The sequence below is a fragment of the Chinchilla lanigera genome, unplaced genomic scaffold, assembly GCF_000276665.1.
Source record: "Chinchilla lanigera isolate Chin_1 unplaced genomic scaffold, ChiLan1.0 scaffold00043, whole genome shotgun sequence".
NCBI classification, from domain to species: domain Eukaryota; kingdom Metazoa; phylum Chordata; class Mammalia; order Rodentia; family Chinchillidae; genus Chinchilla; species Chinchilla lanigera.
The window spans coordinates 13496371-13520259 of record NW_004955444.1 but is presented as its reverse complement, the minus strand read 5'-3'; the positions used below and the strand labels follow the sequence as shown (position 1 = coordinate 13520259).

The following is a 23889-nucleotide window of genomic DNA, read 5'->3' as shown; positions in this document are numbered from 1 at the left end:
TCGCCGCCGGCGCCCCCGGCCGCGGCTGCGGTGCCCCTGTTCGTTCTGCGGAATTTCCTGTCTTCCCGGCCGGGCCCGGTTGGCACCAGGCGCTAAACAAACGGCCAGCCTCGGGGCGTTTGAATTCTTTTTATAATGGAATTCTTCCTGTTGCAGAGAAGGTGGGTGAGCGGGCCGGAGAACTCGGTGCGCTCGGCGCGCCGTCTCGGCGGACCGCAGTCCGTGGCTAGTCTTGCCCTCTGCTGAGTTACTTTGTTGTAAACCCAGATATAATTTCATCCCTTTTATATTTTCCTACGCCCCTTTGTCATGTTCAGTAAGCACACCTTTCCCCAGTCATTTGCGTCTTTTCGGAGTGGTTGAGTTGAAGTATTTCCCTTTCGAATACTCCCTGCTGGTCCTGAGTAGCAGTCCGCCCTCTCTTACCCTTCCCTTCACCTTCAGATTGTCTTTCGTTAAAAAAAAAGGTTGAGTGATTAAGGCACATAAAGTGTAAACATCACTCACTTAGTTTATATTACAAGAATGTACTGCGGGCTTTACTACCTTGTGCTCAAATTTTCAAAAAACACCAAAAACAAGTAAAGGTACTGGCCCGGGTGGCGGTGCACACCTGTAAACCTAGCACTCAAGAGGCAGAGACAGGAGGATCTCCCCGACAGTTTGAGACCAGTCTAGGCTACATAGTGAGTTCAAGACCAGCCTGAATTACATAGCGAGATCCTACCTCAAAAAGCAAAACAAAACAGTATCAAAATAAGTATTGTGTTAAGCTTTTGAGCATTAATAATTGTATTGATAATTTCTGTTGATAGAGTTCTTTGTATGAGGCACAGTAAAATTGTTTCCACCTTTTCATTTAATTATTGTGACAGCTCTATAAAGTATGAGTTTCTCTCATTTCACGGTTGAGGGAAACAAAACAAAGTATTTAGGGAGATCATACGATTTTGCCTGAAGTTACAGTGCTCAAAGGAGTGAGGACTGGAATTCAGGATGCTGAATCTTGACCATTCTCATTGCAGAATATTTGTTCTTTTAAACTTAACTCCATAGCCTAAAAAGTTGAGTAGAAAACTTGGTGTAAAATTATATTATCTCTATGGTCACAAGTTCATAATTGGAAAGAAAAATAACCTGAAATGTACATGAGTACAAAACAATAATCATAGAGGTGTTTTTGTTATTTTGAAAGAGTAAAAGATGAATATAATCTGAATCTGAAGTTGTGAGCAAAGTATGTAAATGTAGTTCAATAAACATTAAAATTTTTGGTTTTTAACGCAGGTAAAGGGGAAAGAAAAAGGGGGAAAATTATATATATATATACACCACTCCATTAGCATTTGGTACATACGGGATATTTATAATGAATATTTCATCTGTATCCCTCGTTTTCCCAGTATTACACTATCCGGTGACAGCATCTTCATCCAGATAGTGTTAGAGGAATAGGTTGTAGAGAGAGAGTTTATTTACAGAAGAGCAGAGAATAACTTCAGGTGACTGAGAAGCCCAAAGGTAAGTTTAGACTTAATGTGGAGGAGCTTGAGAGCTGCCAGAAGTAAGGAGGTTGAACTTCATGAGCAAAAAAGTGATATGACCGAAGCCATCTCGCAGGAAGCTAGTAAACTGGTATTGTCAGTTCATCTGAGATGTGAAAGGATTACTGGGTTGACTTGGTAAATATAAAAAAAAAAAAAAGGGAAACTGGTTAAATAATGAATATAAGAGAAAGAAGGTAGCATGAAAAAGAGATAATACGGAACAGTTAAATGTTGATAAACTTAATTTTCCATGGGTTTGTTTTCTTGTGCAGACTTACTGTCTCACTGCCTTACTGTCTTACTGTCTTACTGTGTTACTACTCACCTGTTCAACTTAAAAAAAATTTTATTGGTACATTTTAGATATACATAATAACATGCATTGTAGGAAATTTGTATCTGTACGTGATTTACAGTTTTACTGTCTCACTGCCTTTTGATATGTTACTACTGACCTGTTAAACTTTTAAAAACAGTTTATTATATATTATTGATAGAAGTTACACAATTGAGACAAAGAAGAACACTGTAACTGCATCATTTAAAAATGCCCCCATAATGATGGTTTACTATATAGCCTAGACTACAGGTCACCACATTGTGACCTGCAAGCCTGAAGTGGTCTGAGGCCTTATTTATTTATTTATTTTTTGTCTTTTTTTTGAGACAGGGTCTCACTATGCAGTTCAGACTGGCCTTGAGCTCACTTTGTAGCCCATGCTGGTCTCAACTCAATGATCCTCCTGCCTCAGCCTCCCGAGTGCTGGGATTATAGTCGAGTTAGGCGTGTGACACCACGCCCGACCTGAGGCCTTATTTTGTATTGAAAGTGATGTGCTGTTTATTTATTTAGTGATTCTGGGGATTGAGCCAAGAGCCTTTGCACTGAGCTACATCCCCCAGTCCTTTGTTTATTTTTTATTTTGAGATAGGATTTTGCAAGTTACCCGGGCTGGGCTTGAACTTGCCATCCTTCTGGGAATTTATTATTACCAAATAAATTGTATAAATATTTGATGTCATTTAACTTTAAATTGTACAACTAGATTTGACTGGCATGTTTTGTGGTTAAAATGTAAAAAGTCAAATGGGAAAATTAACTCTGCACAACTGAAAAAACCCATTATAATATATTCTTTAACATGTAAATATATTAATATAAGGCAGTATTAACAAGGTATTTTAAACTTTTCTCTTTTTTTCCCACTACTGGGGATTGAACCCAGGGTCTCTTCATTCAGCGATACCCTCAGCCTTTTTTTGTTACTCGATTTTGAGAGAGCATCACACTAAGTTGCACAGGCTGGTTTGAAACTTACAGTCCTTCATGCCTTAGCCTCCCAAAGTGCTGGTATTAAAAGCATGTGTCACCATATCCAGTTTTTGTTTATTTTATTAGTTACTTTTTGAAATTGATTTCTTGTATGCTAGTAAATTAAGTAATGTGTATTGGCCATGGAGAGATTGGTTTCCTGAAAGGTGTAAGTAGAGTCAGTTTTGTTTTTAATTTAGTCAACTCTTTTTCTTTTTTTTTAATCCCATCTATTTGGGCTCAGATAGGGAGTATAAACTGTAGTTAAACACTTATATACATAATGAAGGTCAACAACAGACTGTGTCTGATATACTGCTGTGGCCCTATAATATTATACATGCAACTGAAATTTTTTTTTTGTTTTGTTTTGTTTTTTTGTCTTTTGAGACAGAGTCTCACTGTGCAGTTCAGGCTGGTCTTGAGCTCACTTTGTAGCCGAGGCTGGCCTCAAACTCCAAATGACCCTCCTGCCTCAGCCTTCTGAGTGCTGGGATTACAGGTGTGTGCCACCACACCCAGTTTGAAAAATTCTTACCACCTAGTAAGATCATACCCATCATGTCATGTGGCCGTGCTTCTTGGACATTTGTAGTGATAGTGATGTAAACAAGCCTACTGTGCTCCTGGTTATATAAAAATATAGTACATATATAATACATGATAATAAGCAACTCTATTACTGGTTTATGTACTTACTGTATTATGCCTTCTACTGTTATTTTGTTGTAGGTCTGCTCATTTAAAAAATGTTTATTGTAAAAGTATGCTGTTAACCTGAAGTTTTTGATTTTCTAAAAATAGAGATGACGTAGACCACAATATGTACTTTTTTTCTGGCACTGGAGATCAAACCCAGGGATGCTTCACCACTTAGCTACATCGCCAGTCTTTCATTAAAATTTTTTATTTTGAAACAGTCTTGCTAAATTGCCCAGGTGAGACTCAACTTGGCTTCCTGCCTCAGTCTCCCAAATGCTGGAATTACAGGTATGTGCCACTGTCCAGCTTAGACTAAGACATTAAGAGCATCCAGATAAGACAGAAATCATAAAGCAGAGGTAAATGTCTGAGCTTGAAAAATAATAGTATAGCCTGTAAGATTTTCCCAAACTGTTTATATTGGTATGTTTATTATTTACTTACATGTCCAAATTTTGAGTAATTTTTCTATTTTAATTTCATTTACTTTTTTGTGTGTGTATGATATTGAACCCAGGGCTTTGTACATGCAAGGAAGCACTCTAACTTTGAGCTACAGAGCCTGTTCCATTTACTTAATTTTTAAAATAACTGGTCTTTAAAAATTACAAAAGTAGTATGTTCTATTAAAAAATACAAACAGTACAGAAGTGCTTAAGTACAAAAACAAAGCAAACCATAAAAAAAACATGGAAGATCCTGTCATCACGCGTTAGATACTGTACTGAGTATTAGTGTTTTTTTCCAAGTCTTTTTCTGGTTGTGTACCTAAAACATCTGTTTCACTGCTGTTTCTGGTGCTTTGTGTCTCAGTCACTTCCTCGGTAGATGAAATGCCCAACAGCTGCATCTTAAAGGAGGAGATATTTAGTTTGATGCATGGTTTTTAGATGATTTAGTTCATGGTTGGTTGACTCTGAGGCAGGAAGGTGTTGTGGAAGGGTCTGGAGGAGGAAAGTTGCTCACAGCATGGCAGCCTCAAAGCAAGGAGAGTAGAGAGGAGCTGTACCCCTCCAGGTCACACCCGCACACCCCCCCAGTGACCCGCCTCTTCCAGTTAGGCCCCCATCTTCTAACAGCAAGTAACCTATAGTGCCCTCATGATCTAATCTAAGGCTCCAGTTCTGAATGTTTCTCAGAAGACTCAGGTATTGGCCAGGCATGGTAGTGTATGCCTGTAATCCCAGCAATCGGGAGGCTGAGGTAGGAGGATTGTTGTGAGTTTGAGGCCGGCCTGAACTACGTAGCAAGACTGTCTCAGAAGCAAACAGACAAACACCAACCCAGGAAAATAAAAATCCTACCCTGATAACTGATGGCTTTCTCTTTGTGCAGAATATATTTAGTCCACCTCAAAAAAAGTTTTAACAGTTCCAGCAGTGCTGAAAAGGCAAAGTCAAGTGTCTTTTATGAGACTCAAGACACTCTTAGCTGTGAGCCCCTGTGAAAATTGAAAAGAAAGTTTAACACTTCTAACAAAGAATGACACAGGGTAGGCATTCCCATTCCAAAAAGGAGAAATGGAGGGATAGAAAGGAATGGGACCAAAGCAAGACTGAAACCCAGCAGCGCAAACATTAAATCTTGTATTTCCATGTCCAACCCTTGGGGCAAGTTGTGAGATGTAAACTCCAAAGGGCTTGAGTGGCCCTACCCTATGGCATTGCTGGTTACAGCCATCAGAGCTTCTCTCTGGAAGTGGCTCTGCTCACTGCCTGTGGCTTTTCTCAGCAAATGATTTGTGTTTTCCACATCTCCAGCTTCCTAGGGAAGTGATGGTGAACCTTTTAAGAGGTTTCAGTGATAACAAACAGCTAGCTATGGCACTACTGACTTAGAGTCTGCACTGCACTTGCAGCTTCATTCTCACAGCCTCACACCCTGCTCAAGGACACACTGCCTGGCCTCCCAGGTCTACCTCTGAAATCTGAGTAGAAACCTTCTAGACACCACAACTCTTGCATTCTTTATTCCTGTAAGATTACCATGTGGATGACATCACCGTCTGCCACAAGTTTGAATAGTAGCCAGGCCACTTTCAATTATACAGCAGCCTCTGAATTCTTGAATGACTGGATTGTCCTTCTGGAGCAAGGGACATAGGGGCATCTCAAAAAAAAGCTTTACAATTTTGCACCTTTGAGCCAGTTAAGGGTGAAGGTGGGTTTCAGTCTTTGCTAATTCCTGAGATTCACCTAAGGTAACTTTCCTATTGTCCTGATAACTAGTACTTGGCTTCTATTTAATGCTAATCTTTGTAACAAAGAGGCCTGTTTTGGCCACAAGTTTACTGGCTCCACCTTTATGAGTACTTCATTTTTGGCCTGCAAAATTTAAAAAATTATTTAGTTCTGCTTTTTAGTCTTTATTCTGTCAGTAAATGTGGCTAAAAGCAGCCAGTAGTACCCGTGCCATTACCTGCATGTTGGACTGCCTTGAAATTTTCTTTGCCAGATTAATTAGTATACTAACCTTAATCTCAGTCTCAGGCCATGGGCAAAATTTAAAAAAAATTCTGTACAGTATTAACACACATGGTCTGCAGTCCAGCTGCTAATGGAGTTTTTCTTCCCAACTGAAACCTGGACCAACCTTTTACTGTGTGCATTTCTATCAGCGTTTTGACCGGAGTTGTGCTGACCAGAATCTCCTATCAAACATGGCTTACAACATCCTAGGTTTTCTTTAGCCAGCATTTCCAAGCCTTTCTAAATTCTTCCTACATACAAATTCCAAATCTTCTAACCACATGGTTAAGTATACTCAAAACAATGACCCCACTTCATAAATTGTCTCAGTTGCTTTTGTTGCTGGAACCAAATATCCAATACCCACAATTTAAAGGAGAATTTCATTTTGGCTTATGGTTTTAGAAGATTCAGTCCATAGTCAGCTGACTGCAAGGCAGAAAGAGCATCTGCAGGAGAGGAAAGCTGCTCACATCATGGTAGCCAGGAAACAGAGTAGGGAAGACCTGGGAGGGAGATACACCCTTCCAGTTTGTGACCCCAGTGGCCACCCTCTTCTAACCAGGCCCAGCCTAACAGCAAATAAGCTATAGTATCCCCATGATTCAGTCATCTTTTAAAATCCCTACCTGTGAATACTTGAGTCTTACGTGGAACATTCTAGATCTAAACTGTAATACTTCATTTTAATTGTAGACTGTGTGTTTGTATGTTAGTGCAGATCAAGTCCAGGGCTTCATGAATGTACTCTATCACTGAGTTACATCCCTGGTCTCTCTTTTTAAAAATAGAATCACATGTAAGTAATAGTTTTCAGCTTTTTCCATTCAGCATTTTATCATGAAAAGCCTCTTATGCATAGCTCTTCTTTGCATAAAATTTGTAAGTTATCCTTAAACAGTTATTTCACTTTATAGTGACCATAAACTTAGAATGGGTATATTGAATTTATTTTAAGTACTACCCCATTGATACTCTTTGAGATCGCCTCTAGATTTTTCTCTTTTACAATTAATGCTTTAGTAAGTATCCCTACCATATTTTTAAAAATTGAGCTTATATTTTTATAAAGGTATAATTTACTAAGTTTTCACATCATTTACACACATATGCCCGCAGGGACAGTAATCCTTAATTTTTAAATTTTGGTTAGTACACATTTGCAGTACTTAATGATTACACTCAAAGGACAGTGATTCTCACACAGTGTATCACAATCACCTATAACTGCCTTTTCATCATGACCTTGCACCTGTAGATAACACTTTTAGTAAAAAATATTGTTGACTTCTAAGTATTTTATTTGCATCTGCTCATGTGCTGTCCACAATCACTTTTGTTTAAATTCTTTTCAAAAGGTTTGTTTTAAAATTATCAGAGTATATAATTTGCATGCTTACAATTATAAAAACATTTGAAGAAGAAAGCACCTATGTTTTTCACTATAGGATTACATTACAGAGATATCACATGCAAATGGCAGATCTTTATAATGGCTGTAGAACCTCTCTTTTATCATACAGAGAGAAATATAACCTCTAAAAATGTCCTTCAGGGGCTGGGGATTTAGCTCAGCGGCACAGCGCCTGCCTGGCAAGCACAAGGTCGTGAGTTTGATTCCTGGTACTGGAAGAAAAAATAAAATTTAAAAATTAAAAAAAAAAAGTCTTTCAGAAGTTTAATTTCATCTTTGAAGATCATTAACTTGAAAAAAATTTTAATCGAGTTTTAATCAGCTTGTGTTCACAGACCTTAATCTCATCAGTTTTTAAGTTGTTGAGAGATGTACTACAGGTTTTGAGATGTATTTTTTGTGCATTGAATAAGATGTCAAATTCTGTGTAAGCACTGAGGATGTAACAGTGTACTTAATTTTGCATGTACAGATAGACTGTTAAATTATTGCTAGTAAATTGTACTCTCAAGTTGAATACTATGTCATTGTTCTGTAGTTATGTGTGTAGTCATATTTAGTCTGATGGTAAGGTCTGATAGCACTAGACTTGAATTTCAAAATTTAATTTCCAGAGAGTGTAGGGTACAGTAGGGTATTGGTATGGGGTTGACATTTCATGTTGTGATAAGAAAGGAAGTTTAAAAAATTTTTTGACCTTTTATCCTAAAAGAACAAAATAAGACCAACTTCAAAGTCAATAAACTTTTTGTGTAGTTTAACTGCCTGGTCTTTGTTTTTCTTTTAAAATTTTGTTTGGCAACAGAATGGACTGTTGTTTGTGAATCACTGATAACAATTATTTAATCTCTTAGCATTCTGAGAGCAGTTAATAACATTAATGATTTAATTGGGGGCTGGGGATTTAGCTCAGTGGCACAGCGCCTGCCTGGCAAGCGCAAGGTCGTGAGTTCGATTCCCAGTACCGGAAAAAAAAAAAAAGATTTAATCAACCAAATAACTAAGAATGCTCTATTAACATGTTAGATATTTTCTATGAAATGGGTCATATTTCTCTCATAAGGATAATATGTAGATAATTAAAGGGCTGTTTCCTTGAGTAATTCCCTAAGACCTCATAAAAATGTTGTAACTTAAAAGTCACCAATTTTTGTCATTTAAAATTTAATGGCAATCTCTTGTTTTGGTTTTCCTTTTTTTGGTTTTTGGCTTTTTTGAGACAGGGTCTTGCTGTGTAGCCCAAGCTGGCTTCGAACTCAGAGGTGGTCCTCCTGCCACAGCCTCTCAGGTATTGGAATTATAAGCATGCACCACCACACCCATCTGACAATCTTGTTTTTATTGCTAGCAGTGTTATTGTGAAATACTTCTAGCAACTTCTGTGTAATAATCTGAAAGAAGATATATATTAGGTTAAGGTGGTATTGTATTGTCTTTGCTTTGATACTATAAATTTTGTCTATTTATACATTAGTATATGTTTTTTATTGTGTTTACAGAGGAAAAAGTACTCTTCGTGTTTTGTTTTTTGTTTTGAAACAGAGTCTCACTACATAGTTCAGGGTAGCTTTGAACTCATTAGATAGCCCAGGCTGGCCTCAAACTTGTGATCCTTTTGCCTCAGCCTCCCAGCCTCCCTCAGCTGGCATTACAGGTGTGTGCCACCAGGCCCGGCAGAAAGTCTGTTTTCAAAATGTATTTATTTCTCATTTCTTCTTGGTTGTCTACTGCCCTGCCAAACATCCCTTTCATAAAAAGTACTTTGTTATTTCTCATAGATTATATTACAGTAGGTTAGAATATGAATCTGTACAAAATATCTAGGAATTAAATTGCTTATGTTTGCTCATGTTCATACAGAGAATCTAGAAAACTTTTTTTTTTTTTGAGGCAGAGTCTTGCTGTGTAGTCCAGGCAGCCCTCAAACTTGCAGTGATCCTCCTGCCTCAGCCTCCTGAGTGGTGAGATTATAGGCATGTGCCACCATGCCCGTAGTGAGGGCCCAGCTGAGACTGGAGATAGTACATTTATTAAATCATTCTTTATTCATAGACTTGATGTATATTTAGAAGATTTACTTTATATTGCCAAATCTCCAGTGAAAGGTAAGATTCAAAAATAAAACATGCCAAATGTGCAACTGTTTATCCATCATAGTACTGAAGAATTCAACAATATCAGAATATCTTAGCTGGGGGGGGTGGTGCATGCCTTTAATCCCAGCACTCTTAAGAGGCTGAGGCAGGAAGATCACAAGTTTGTGCCTAGCCTGGACAACTTAGTGATTTAGCAAGATCCTGTCTCAAAATAGATAATAAAAAGGGCCTGGGGCTGTAGCTTAGTGTGAAGGTCCTGGGTTCAATTCTGGATGCAACAATGACCAAGAAAGAGAAAAATAAATCTGCTTGTCTTTGTTACCTGAGAACTGGCAACTAGAACTTTATATAAACTTACCAAGTGGCAGAGTATAGTGGCGCATTCCTTTAATTCAAGGCCTGAAGGAGGCTGGGCAGAAAGATTGTAAATTTTAGCCCAGCCATGCGTGACTTAGAGAGACATTGTCTCAAAAAACAAATTATAAAGTGCTGGGGATTTAGCTTAGTGCTAGCTCAGTGCAAAGGCCCTGGATGGATAGATAGATAGATAGATAGACAGATAGACAGACAGACAGACAGATCTGCTAAATGGATGGATGGATGGATGGGTGAATGGATGGATGGATGGATGGATGGATCAATCCATCAACCAACCAAATGAATAGGAATGCCAGAAAATCTTTCTCTACCTCCCCTCATAAAATACAATCAAAAGAAATTAAACATACAATAGTGTAGAAATACCAACTGTCTTGAATATAAAGGATTGAAAACTGATTCTTTATGTCAAATACATAAGAAAAACCTTTGAATTTTATAGCTGGTTTGTGCAAAAATATATACTTCCAGGTTTGTTTTTAAAGGGTGTAAGCCAGGTGTGGTGGTTCACACCTGTAATCGCAACACTTAGGAGGCTGAGGCAGGAGGACTGCCAGGAGTTCAAAGTCAGCCTGGGCCACATAGTGAGTTCAAGCCCAGCCTCCCCCCCAAAAATGCTTAGTAACTAGAATTCACTTTAAATCAAACTTGGGTAAATAAAAAAAGCTATTACTAACGCGAGACTGATTTAGGTAGGGCAATAATACACAGACTACATTGACTTGAGTCAAGTTTTATAAAAGAATTAGCATCTATAAAGTTCCAATTAAAAACTATTATTACAATAGCAAAATTTTACGTGTTTCCAGAGTAGGTCTTTTACTTTAAACTTTTTTTATTAAGTATAACAAAATGACAAACATAAATGTATAGCCTAGTAAATAATCACAAAGCAGAAATCCAGGTAATAGCCACCCAGGCTGAGAAATAGAAAGTTACTTATACTTCAGTAAACGCCTTGATGGTCCCCCTTCCAATTGTTACCAGCCCTTACCAAAGATTGACACTGTTGTAACTTCTTGCATTATAGCTTGTTTTACCTTTTGTGATTTTTTTAATGCCTGTAGCACATAGTATGTTCTATTTTTCATTCCTGTTATTGGTAGCGTATTCCTCCTCTTTCTCCTTGATAAATCTCATTAGAAGTCTGTAGTTTTGTGTTAAATCTTTTCAGAAAACCAATTCTATATTTCTCTGTTGCTTTTTTTTTTTTGAGACAGGGTCTTGCTTTGCAGTTCAGGCTGGCCTTGCTCACTCATGTAGCATAGGCTTGTCTTGAACTTGCAACGATCCTCCTGCCTCAGCCTCCTGAGTGCTGGGATTACAGGCATGCGCCACAGTGCCCGGCTCTCTGATGCTTACATATAGAATTTTTTATGTTTTGTCCAGCTAGTTTACTTGTCCTCAGTGGGAGGAGGTTTTGTCTGAAATTACCTAATTCATGTATAATGAAAACAAATAACCTTTTAGATATATTCACTTTTTTTTTTTTTTTTTTTTAAAGATAAGGTCTCACTGTGTAGTGCAGGCTGGCTTTGAGTTCATTATGTAGCCCAGGCTGGTCTTGAATTCACAATGATCCTTCTGTCTCAGCCTCCTAAGTGCTGCGATTACAAGCATGTGCCACCACGCCCAATGTGGTGGTTACCAAGATACATTTACAATTAAAGCATGGGAAGGGCACTGGTTTGGGACATAGGCTCTCATCGTTTGATAGTCAAATATTAATGAACAATTATTATATCTAGTACAGTATGCTAAATACTGAGACTTTGTGCTAAGTTTCTGCTCTTAAGATAATTAAAGTCTAGTGGAGGAGATAATTGGTCTAGGTACATTGTTTTAGTGTGTTAGAAGATAATAATACCTACAAGCCGGTCCTTATCCTGGTTGATCAGCAGAGATTTTTTTCTTTGAGACAGGGTCTCCCTGTGTAGTTCAGCCTGGCCTTGAGTTCACTACATATCCTAGGCTGGCCTGGAACTTGCAATGATCCTCCTGCCTCAACTCCCCGAGTGCTGGGAATCCCAGGTGTGTGCCACCACGCCTGGCAGCAGAGACTTGTTAGAGGAGGCGTAACTAGGCTGAAACAAAGGATTAGTAGGAGGCAGTTTACTACAAGGATGCATAAGTAGGAGGAATACTGAATAGAAGAAAAGTCCACAGCTGAAAAGAACATGTTAAATTTCTGGAATTACCTGTGTGACTGGATCAAAGGATGTATGAGGGATGTGAGCGACAGAAAAAAGAGCAAGAGACCAGATCATAAAAATCTACATCAGTATTGAGGATGGATGGAAAAGGGAGGGAGAAATTGGGAGACTGTCAGATTAATAGATTTTTACACCAGTGAAGGATTAGAACAGTAAGGACAATGGTGATGGACTCCCGTATGTTTAGGGGGAAAAACAGAACTCGATTGTGGAAAGTGAAAGAGAAAGAAGGAATAACTGGTTCAATGCTATTTTCTCAAGCAGAGAACACATGAACAACAAATTCTGGAGGAAAGTTATGAAGATTGATTTTGGATTTTGGTTTGAATGCAGATGGGAGAAACTAAGAGATGCAAGTGGTGGAAGTTAATAAGGGAGAGGACAGAATTACGTCATGCAGACCGTTTCTGATGTGAGACCTGTGAGGTGAAGGAAAGGACTCAGGAGCAGGTGCTGGGAGAGAAGGGCGGGAGAGACGAGGGGCACAGAGCCGACGCAGATGGAGGTACAAGTAGGGCATGCAGAACAGTATGCTGAGGGACTTTTCTCCAGTCATGTGCTTGGTCTTCTGCTGAGAAGCTGTGGAGGAAGGGTTGGATACTATTTAGTCAATTTTCTGCTGGTATAACAGAATTACCTGAGACTGGGTAATTTATAAAGAGCAGAAATTTATTAGCTCGTTGTTCTGGAGGTTGGGAAGCCCAAGAGCATGGTTCACCAGTAGTAAGGGCCTCTGTGCTGTCCTCTGGTGGAAGGTGCCAGGAGGAGGAGGGAGGAGAACAAAGGAGGAGGAGAAAGGAGAGGGGGAAGTGTATGTATGTAAGAGGGGCTTTACTCCAAACTAATCCTTTTTGTTAGAGAAATCCACTCCCGTGGTAATGATGCTAATTCATTTATAAGGGCAGAGCTCTCATGACCTAATCACTTCTTAAAGGATCCACCTCACACCAACACTGCACTGGGGGTTAGGTTCCAACACAAGAACTTCGGTGGACACATTCAAACCATAGCAGGTAGCGTGGAGAACATTTGAAACGGATGCTCTGGAGAACGCAAGACTGGGAAGAATAGGCAAATAAAAAATTTCTTGGAATGCTGGGCAGTAGTGAGGGCCCAGCTGAGACTGGAGATAGTACATTTATAATAACATCAAAATGAAAAGTTTAGTACTTTTTGTGTAGCTTAGTCATAGGAAATATAGGCTGTTTGATTCATCATATTCTGACTCAGAGGATAAGGCTGTAGAACAAAGAATTCAAAATGGCAAAGCAGTGGTGGAAATGACTTTTGGTTGGATCAGGTAAAAGAAAGTAAAAGTAGGAAGAGTCTAGTTAGATGAAAATTTGGGAGGGATAAGCTAAGTTAAAGGTAGAGGATAGAGTGGGCCAGGAGAGCCCCGTGGTGAGGGAATATGTTGAAGACAGGGAGTTGCGGGGATGTTTACATTCAGAGTTTTCCAGAAGGTGTGCTGGGGGAGCTTGATGGAAAAGGGTAGCAGTAGGAAGCCACCAAGTATTAATCCCTTCTGTGTTTAACAGGGACTATTACTTTGCTTAAAATTTCCCTTTTTATATGTGATGGGGGCAAGGAAGGGGTTGACAGTATCATTGTAATTTTTCTTCTACCTCTTCGATCACTTTTTCTCAGTCCCTTTTTTTCAGTTTGTCTGAAGTATTGCTTGACTTGTCTATGCTGGTTTCTCTCTTACTCTCTGAGTTAGTAAATCTCACCTCCCTTTTCTAAGCCAGTGTTCCCTAATACTTATTTCTAGCCCAGCCATTTCTTTACTTATTTTTGTTGTGCCGGGGATTGAACCTGGGGCCTCACTGCCTGCCAGTAAGTCAGGTCCTCCACCATTCCACCACTAAGCAACACCCCCAGCCCTTGAGGATTAATTTTCTTTGTCAGCTAGTTTGTTTCACTGGATGTCCGGATTGCTGGTCAAACATTACTTTTGGGTGTGTCTGTGGGGATGTTCTAGAAAAGATTTGCATTTCAATCTATAGACCTGTGATGGTGAATCTTTGAGCGCTTTCAGTGATGCAAACAGCCTGCTGCTGCGTATGTGCCATAGGTTTGCCACCGCTGCTATGGACTGAGTAAAGGAGATTCACCAGCGCTGATGTGGGTGGTTTTGCAATCTCGGGAGACCTTACTAGAACAAAAAGGCAAAGGAAGAGCATATTTGCTCTTGGCTTGAGCTGGGACATCTATCTCCTGTCCTCACACAAGAATCTCACACAGGTCTTTGAATACCAGTGGGCATTAACACCCGTAGCTCACTTGGACCACCAGTTTACACATGCACATTATGGGATTTCTCAGCCTTCATAGTTGAGAGAGGTAGTTTCTTAGATTTCTTTGCATGTGGCAACCCCTACACTATTGGTTCTGATTCTCTGGAGAACCTTGAATGATGCAGTATTTTAAAAATGAAACTTGCAGAGATATTTGTAACATTTTATTCATAATTGTCAAAACTTAGAAGCAAGGAAGATATTCTTGAGTAGCTGAATGTCCTTGAGTAGGTAAATAAATGGGTAAATAAGCTGGTACGTCCAGACAGTGGAATATTACTCAACCCTAAAATGAGCTGTCAAACTATGAATAGATGTGCATGAACCTTAAATGCGTCTTTCTCAGTGAAAGCAGCCAATCTGGAAAGACCACTTACTGTATGATTTCGACTCTGATATTTTGGATAAGCAAAACTGCAGAGGCAGTAAAGAGACAACTCTGCCTAAAAGGTAATAACCTAAATTTGTGTACTTTTCTGAAAAAGAGAAGTTTTCAACCGTACATGAAATCATTCTCCTTGCCCAGTTTTTTGCTATTTACTTTTGATGTTATTTTTGGCTTTTTGCTCCTTATATTCTCACTGATTCTCAAAAGATTAATTCATATAACCAATAATAGATTTTTATGATGTTGTGTCGTTACCTGTCTGACCAAAGGTCTAGTTATGGACATTTTATGTAGCAATTAATCAGTGAGTATTCTTGCCATTGCCCAGCACTCTAGTGTGTAATTGTATTTACATGTGTATACTACTGTCATTTTAAACTTACTGTTTGTCTTGGTTACTTTTCTCTTGTTGCTGAGACAAAATACCTGATGCCCAACATTAAGCAAGGAAAGGTTCATTTAACTCACAGTTCGTGGAGGTTTCGGTCCATACTCAGCTGATTCCAAGGCAGAGTGGCACATGGCATAGGGCAACCGTTCATGGTGGCGGAAGATAGCAAAAGCAGCAAGAGCAAAAGGGAAGAAGCAGCAGAGAGCAGGGCTCTTGTCCTCCCTGACATTGTATGTAAACTACCCGCCCCAGGGCGGGTGTAGCGCTCACACTCATCATTCCGACATTGGATCGTGAATCAGTCGTAAACTGTAGAAGCCCGCTCCATGACTGCGTGTGGCTTTCGGGGGACATCCAGACACAAACCATAAGACTGTTATGAAAGAGCATTTGCTACTTTTCAGTGTTTCCCTACTTGGCAGGTATAATTTCATCATCTTTGATCAAAACTTTGGTTGTCACTTGACTTCCTCCTGTTGTTTCTCTGTTACTTTGCCAAGTCTGATTTTTATTTTTATTATTATCTCGAATGTTGTTTTTTTCATTGCTGCTGCTGTCAACCTACTTTCTTTAGAATTGTCACTAAGATGGTTTATACGTTGTCTTTCAGTTCTCACAGCTCCTGAGCTACTGTCTCAAAGTACTTAGCTTGTTTACACACTCACCAGTTGGTATGTGGCACAAGGCTACAAACCTCGATTCAGAGCCCTAGCACTTCACTATTTAATGTCTGTAATTTGAGATACAAGCATGTGGAAAGCCGAATAGGATAGCAGTATGTCAAAACAGTACTAGAAAATGGTCAAAATTTTCTAAAGTCTTCCCCAAACTAGTACTGTCATTTTGGGAGTAGCATGGTATAGTGGACAAAATCCAAACTTTTCTCTAAACATCTGGTTTGAGTCCTAATTGCCGTGAAAGCAACCTGTAGTCCAGTTGCATGAACTACAATTCAGTGTGTGTCTCTAGAAATTGAGGATAATTTGATATCTACCTTCCTAAAGTCATTTGTGATAATTTAGATTTTGTATATATTGACTTAAACATAAAAATGTTCCTCATGGCTTCTGGCACATGTAAATGTTTACTGAATTTAGCTTGTTTTTACTGCAGAGTTTAGTGGGTAGACATTTTTATGAAAGACACTTCTTTGACACTCAAATAAAGGCAACTAAGTGCATTATTTCATGAATTCAGGTATTTTTCATTTACTTATAAAGCAGTCAGTGAAACTTACGTTAGTAGGGTAGGACTTCCCAGTATGTTAAAAATTGGAATATAGAGCCAGATGTGGTGGTACATGCCTGTAACCCTAGCACTTGGGAGGCTGAGGCAGGAAGATTGCTGTGAGTTCAAGACAGCCTGGCTTACAGGGTGAGTTTGGTAGTAGTGAGACCCTGTCTCAAAAACTAAGAAATTTGGTACAGAGCATGTTGAAATGTACCTATTATTTCTTGCTACTACAGTTTTCAAAGAATCAAAAATAATATTTAGTTTAAACTTCAGTAAATTCAAACATTTTTGGAGATGGTGGTTCTGGGGCTTGATCCCAGGGACCTCTCATACGTATGAGAGCAAGAATTCTAGCAGTGAGCTACGTGCCTAGATACCCAGCCCTTCAGCAAACTTTCTGAAGTGTCTTAGCATGTGGAGTCTTCTCTGCGGTTTCAGCTTTTGTTAAATGGGATTCTTGTTCCTTTTTCCTGTTTCCCCAGCATGAACTCATCCTTGTATTTCTGGCTGTCCCATTGCTGTTCATTTTTACCCCTAGTGCTTATCCTCCTTTCTGCTCTTCTGTCACAGGGGCACAGGTCTTTCCAGTTCCTTTCTATGCTGTCTGTATATCTGTGGCTGTTTATGTTTTTCTCCTGATGCTCTGTGATTGTTCAGTTCTTCTCAAAGTGCAGACAGCTCCACGATGAAAGGAGCTTGCATCAAAATGTAAATCAATCCTATTACCGAGCACACTTCTCTTCAGCCCCCGCCCACTTTGTACTAAACTATATCTCTACCCTTTAAAAAAATTTTTTTGAGATAGTGTCTGGTTTAAGTCGATTAGTTGCACAGGATGGGGTCAAACTCGTAATTCTTCTGGAGCGCTGTGTTTGCAGATGTGTGTCACCACGCCTAGGTTACTTTTTTTTTTCTGTAAATGTAGTGTTAATAAGCAGTGCATTGATTTATCTCATTGGAGACCAGTACTTTATTGAATTTACCTATAGGATACAAGTTAACATTTCAGTCTGTCAGGTATACAGTATATGACAGGACTGGGACAGTGCGTGGGGGTGCCATTGAGTAGAGAATTACGCATTGTTTTTGACCTTGTTGCATCTGAATTCTCATTCTGTGTTTCTGGAATTCCTATCTTCCTGATTTTTGGTGGTGAGCAAAACCTTGTTGTTACTTTGACTTCTTGCTTCTTCAGTTTTGGTCTTGACCAAGCACATGCCTCAGTGTGGGCAGAGCAGTTCAGGAGTGGCTGGCGGAGAAGGGGAGCGGGCACAGGCCAGTGTGTCTTCCAGGACCAGTGCCACCGCACTTCAGGCCGTTGTCTTTGGAGATTACTGTCTACTGGATATCTTTTCATATATGTACTTTCTACTTAAATTAGCCACAGTATGTGTTCCTTACTTTAAAGCAAGAACTTAGACTGTAAAAATAATTTTTTAAAAATCTTGTACAGCTCTTACTACTTTAAGCAAACTAATCACAGGCAAACTTTATTTTAATTTATACAAGAAATGTTTTAAATGCTTTAGCCTTACTTTGTGACTCATGTTGTAGACAGTAAAGGTTGTAAATAATAATTCATTTGAGTATTTGCATTTAAAATTTTCAGTTTGCTTTATGGACCATGTGCTGCTATGTATGCCTGAAGTACTTGAAATGCAAATTTGGGAAAGCTTTGCCATCTAAATGCTTGGCTGGATTAAGCGCCTGATGAGGATGGTTTTTCAGCAGGTTGGAGTAAGCATGCAGTCGGTGAGTGCTCAAAATTTATTTTAAAATGCAGACATTTACATATTTTAAGAACTTTTCTGAGATGAACTATGTGACCAACATTTGAATTCAATGTTTGTATACTATTTTGCTTACTATCTAAATCATGAAAGTGACTCTTCTAGCATCATATGTAAGGGGGTATGCCTCTCGGTTATCTGAAAATGTACTAAGGTATTCATGTGATCCTTTTTCTTTTTTTGAGACAAAGTCTTGCCATGCAGTTCAGGCTGGCCTTGAGCTCACTTTGTAGCCCAGGCTGATCTCAAACTCGCAACGCTCCTCCTGCCTCAGCCTCCTATGTGCTGGGATTACAGGCGTGTGCCACCACGCCCGGCTTCATGTGACCATTAAAAGCAACGCATTTGTTATTAGTGAGGAAGCAGCTTAAATATACAGTACAGAGAAATCACTGAATAAAGTATATTTGACTCACACTTGATCACTTTGAATGTTTTGGAATTAGTAATACTGAATACTGTAATAATATGTTTTATCAAACAAGTAAAAGGTGAGTCATTTCTCCTAAAATATGACAAATATAGCTAGCAAGAAAAATACTTTAGTATTATGATTGTTCTATGCCAGGGATGTTAGATTTTATAAGTATGTTCTACTGATATATAAATTTTGTTTTGATCTATTCCACTGTAGATATTAGAGCAGTTGCATCAAGCACATTTTGTATAATACTTGTTTTTCTTTTTACTTTCTTTGGAGGGGTAGGAGGTAGTGGTACTGGAGAATGAACCGAAGTCCTTCTCACCGACCTACATCCCCAGACCATTTATTTTTTTAGTTTTTGGAGACAAGGTCTCTTTCAGTTGCTAAATTGCCAAAGCTGGACTTGAATTTACGGTTCTGCCTCAGCCTCCCAGCCAGAGTGTTGGGAGTACATGCGTGTGCCACCGCACCTGGCTTTTTCATTTTCAGATTCAGTGTTCTGATATCTTGACATGGAATTAAGTTTTTTGTTGTTGTTGTTGGGTTTTTTTGTTTTTGTTTTTTGGTGTTTTGAGATAGGGTCTTGCTATACAGTTCAGGCTGTCCTTGAACTCACTGTGTAACCCAGGCTGGCCTCGAACTCTGGGTTATCTTCCTGCCTGAGTGCTGGGATAACAGGTGTGTGCCACCACATCTGGTGAATTAAGTTTTATTAATGATACAGGCAAGTCACATCATTTGAATATGGGTGTACTTTTTAGTGCACTGTTTTCGTTTTTTTTTAAACCACCATTGGGCTTCGTAGGATAAATGAACTTTTTAGTAGTGATAGCAAAAGAGTTTCTTTTGTTTTACTTTTAGAAAGAATGGAAGAAAAAAAAATAAAGAATGGAAGATCCCCCCAAAGCCTCTCTAAGTTGCCCAGGCTGGCCTCCCGCCCCCGCCTGCAGAGTAGCTGAGATTGCAGGTGTGCACCGTTGCACTCAGTTTATGTGTTGTTGTTGTTTTTAAATTGGTAGGGTCTTCTTAGTTTACCAAGAGTAAAAGTACAGAGTTGTACTGCACCTAGATTATACCCTTGGACATCTGAAAAAAAAGACAGGGTCTCACTGTGTAGTTCAGGCTGGCCTTGGAGTGACTGTGTAGCCCAGGTTGGCCTTAAACTCTTGCTGATCTTCCTGCCTCAGCCTTCCAAGTGCCAAGATTACAGGCATGTGATACCATGCCTGGCCCTAAAAGAAAGTTTCTTAGCTCTGTCTTTTTTTTTTTTCTTTGCGACACCGGGGATTGAACTCATGACCTTGTGCTTGCCAGGCAGGCGCTTACGCCACTGAGCTATATTCCCAGCCCCTCTATCTTTTTTTTAATTGAACATGTTTGTAGTACATAGTGATTACATTTTATCATGGGCAGTTGGTACAGGTACATGATATTTCTTAATTCTACTTTTTAACCTCATTTCTTCCCTCTTCCCTGCATCTCTTGGTCCCCTTCATTTTTATATATATATATATATATATATATATATATATATATATATACACACACACACACACACACATATATACACACACACACATACATATATAGTTTTTTATATCCATGTTATAGTACACGATGATTTCGTTCCTTGTAGGAACTTGGTATACATACACAGCACTTCACAATCTCCCCACCTTTTTTCTTTTTAAATCTTAATGCACTCCCTTTGCTCCATCTTGCTATTTCCTATTAGCTTTATTTTTTAATGATTAATAATGTGTATTCCTGAGGACTTGAGATATAAATGAATTCAGTGCTATGCTTGAAAGTGTCCCAAGAATAGAAAGTATAGTACTTTTTCCTTTACCTGTTTTATCTGCTTTTAATTTTTGTTTTTGTTTTGTTTTGAGACAGGATCTCACTGTGTAGTTCAGGCTGGCCTTGAACTCACTATGTAGCCTAGGCTGGCCTCGAATTCATGGTGATCCTCCTGCCTTAGCCTCCTGAGTGCTGGGATTATAGGCGTGTTCCTCCATGCCTGGCCTTACCTGCTTTTTAAAAAATAATGTTAACTCTTAAATCAGGATTTTGTTTTGCTTTTGCCATTAGGATACCAGTGATAATTAGTTCTTTGTGTTTTACTGTATGCATCAGCAGCACCGTAATAGCCACCTCAGATTGGCTTACTATGCTGATGCTTACAGTGCCATTGCTTTTACATAGATTGTGAATGTTTGGAACAACCATCTTTACAGATAGGAAACCTGAGGTCAACAGTGTTTGACTGTCTTGACCAAAGTTACACGATTACTTTTTTTTTGTTCCCCGGTACCAGGAATCGAACTCACGACCTCAACACTTGCCAGGCAGGCGCTGTGCCACTGAGCTAAATCCCCAGCCCAAGTTACATGATTACTAAGTGGTAAAGCTGTAATATGAACCCACTTCTGATTCCAAAATCCTTAGTGTACTTTGCACCTCTTATAGAAAGGGAAGATTGTTAATGTTTATTAATACTTTAACTCATTAATGCTCATAGGCTCATGAAATAGATACTGTCTTCAATTTGTAGATGAGAAAACGGAAGCCTAAAGGGGGTCAGTGATTTGATGCGTGTTATACAGGCGGTAAATTGGAAGAGCCTGCTTTGAAAGCCAGGCTTTTATGCAGCCATGGGCTGCTTTCTCCATTGCCTTCCAGTTTGCCTCAACATTTATTTGCAACTAAAACATACTTATGCTTGAATTTCTTTGAACCTACTATTTATGTCCTTGAGCAAAAATATTTTTAAACTGCAGAATAGCGTGAAGCTAATGATTCTTATTAATCTCAACACTTTATGTTGGAAAAGAAGTTACAGCAAATATCTAATTTATATTAGCAGTGTAGTAGTACTTCAGGGTTACACCTTCCCTTTTCCTTTTGTGCTTTGGAGGAGTAATGTGAATGTGGCTAGGAATTCCGAGGAAGGAGGAAGATAACTAAGATCTTTAGTTAGGGATTTGGAAAGTTGTAACGAGTTGCATCTCTTTTTTTCTACCTCCTCTCTGACTCACCCATTTTATTAAGAGTTAATACTTTACACTTTGGAATTAAGAATTCATACTTTGTTGACTCCTTAAAACTGCATTATTGTAACTGTCGTCCCAGAAGATAGTTGCATATGCACATAAATTTGCATTTTTTCCAGGACTTTGTGAATCAAGTTATATCACATTGTTTCTTAAGAAAAATATATTTACTATGCTTAGAATTAAATCCATAGTTCCTCCTGCTAAATATTTTTTCTCATGTAATAATGTAGAGTAGACGAGTTTATAGCAAGCGAATTACACGTAACGCTGGAGCGCACTTATCAAGGCTGAGCTGGATGACAGCTTCAGATGGTAGCCGCACATACACCGCTACAGTCGGGTTTCACGGTGTCACAGAGGAACAAACTGCGTTTCTGTGGCCATCCTCCTCCTCACTGTCATGGCTTTCAGACACTTGCTCAGTGTTACGGACTGTGGCTGCTGGACACAGACGTGCACCACCACGTACACACAGGCTCATTAGGTTATTTATCAGCAGTTCTTATAGGCAAAGCATAGTTCTTCTTTTTAGTTACTTCTTAAGGGAATTGACTTATTTTATTTTCAGTGAGATCAAATTCCCTAGTAGTGATAGCTTCCTCTGTGCCTTCCCTGCTGTCTGAAGAAATATCAGTGACAGTGTGGAGGAAGTCTGCCCTTCTCCAAACCAGTACTGAGAAGACAGAGTTCAGTCACAAGTCAGGGTGGGAGATGCACTTGGGTCACGCGGCTTCCCAGTGTGCAGATGGTGACTTTTGGTGCCATCTGTTCACCATTTCTGCACAGCCATTTACAATCTCCTCCCCTCCGTGAGGGCTGAATAGAAAAAGTATCAAGACCTAGTTTTTTTAAAAGTTCCTGGAAGTTAGCTGTTCTTTCCTCTCACTTTTTTCCATTACTCAATAAGGTTATGGCTCTAAATTTGCTAGTCACTAGCTTATAGGCCCTTGCTTCATAGATCTTGGTGCTAAGTACTGTACAATTCACAAGTAACAGAAGAACAAGATTTTGTTAGTCGATTGTATCTGCTTGAAAAAAATCACAATCTGTTCTTGTTGTTTTCTTTTCCTTCCTTTAACTTTGTAGACAAAACTGAAATAGTCTACCTTTTCCTTGCGATTAAAGGCCACTGTTCTTGCAGAAAGCGCCTGGTATTCTTTCCCCTGGGTATTAAAGAGAGGAAGAGACGGTTGTTGGAACTTAGCCGTGCTGTGTGCAGAGTGGGGAATGTTGAAAGCTGGCAGCGCACTCGTTCCTGGCCCTGGCAGATGCTTTTTCAAATTTTCTCTGTGAGCTTTTTGACCTCTTGTCTTCAGGCATGATCTTTGCTTCCTGGAGAGGAGGAGAAGTCACTTTAGCCTATGTAATTGTCACATGGTGATGCACAGTCACAGGAGAGTTCTGACTTCTACTGAGTAGAAGATTCAACAGTGTAAAGACCGAACGGTGCAGTTACCGTTGTCTAATGGATTTGCTTTCTTAGAAGTTGAAGACTATTAAAATATATAGAGTGAAGTATTTCCTTCAATACTGTGTTTTAGAATTATTTGCCCATGCTGTTTCTTGGGTGGGACTGTTTCTTTGATTTTGTAGAACAGTGAGGCTTCTCATTTTTCTCTAGTCAGGTGCTTTTTCCACCTTTGTCCTTATGTTATTGAGTATGTTATAATTTTCTGTATGATCATTGCTGTGAGTGATGTTTTGCGCTGAATTTCAGAGTAAGTTTACCTTAGCTGGGTGTGATGGTGCACACCTGTAATCCCAGCACTCAGGAGGCTGAGGCAGGAGGATTGCCGTGAGTTCAAGGCCATTTTATACTACATAGTGAGACTGTGTCTCAAAAAGCCAATAAACAAGCAGAATAACTTTGCCTTTTAAATTCTCTTTTTTTGGTAATGGGGATTGAGCCCCAAGGGTGTTCTGCCAGTGAGCTACATCTCCAATCCCTTTTAACTTTCGAGGTAAGGTCTTGCGAAGTGGCTCCTGCTGGCCTCAGATCTGTAGTCAGTCCTTGCCTTTGCCTTTTGAGTAGCCCTGATTACAAGCATGAGCCACGATGCCCAGCTTTAATATTTTTATTTTAATACTCACGTCTGTGTGTGTGTACTGGGGACTGAACTCAAAGCCTTCACACTGAGCTACATTTCCAGCCCTTCTTATATTTTATTTTGAGACAGTGC

General features: G+C 39.3%; 1 protein-coding gene across 1 annotated transcript in view; it reads left to right on the top strand.

Moving 5' to 3' along the window:
- Mtfr1 (mitochondrial fission regulator 1) overlaps window positions 1-23889 on the top strand; it is a 39404-nt gene that overhangs the window by 414 nt on the left and 15101 nt on the right. The window contains exon 2 of the mRNA XM_013518201.1: window positions 18049-18191. Within this exon, the coding sequence (XP_013373655.1) occupies window positions 18126-18191 (66 nt within the window). The 5' untranslated portion in view covers window positions 18049-18125. The remainder of the gene's footprint in view (window positions 1-18048; window positions 18192-23889) is intronic.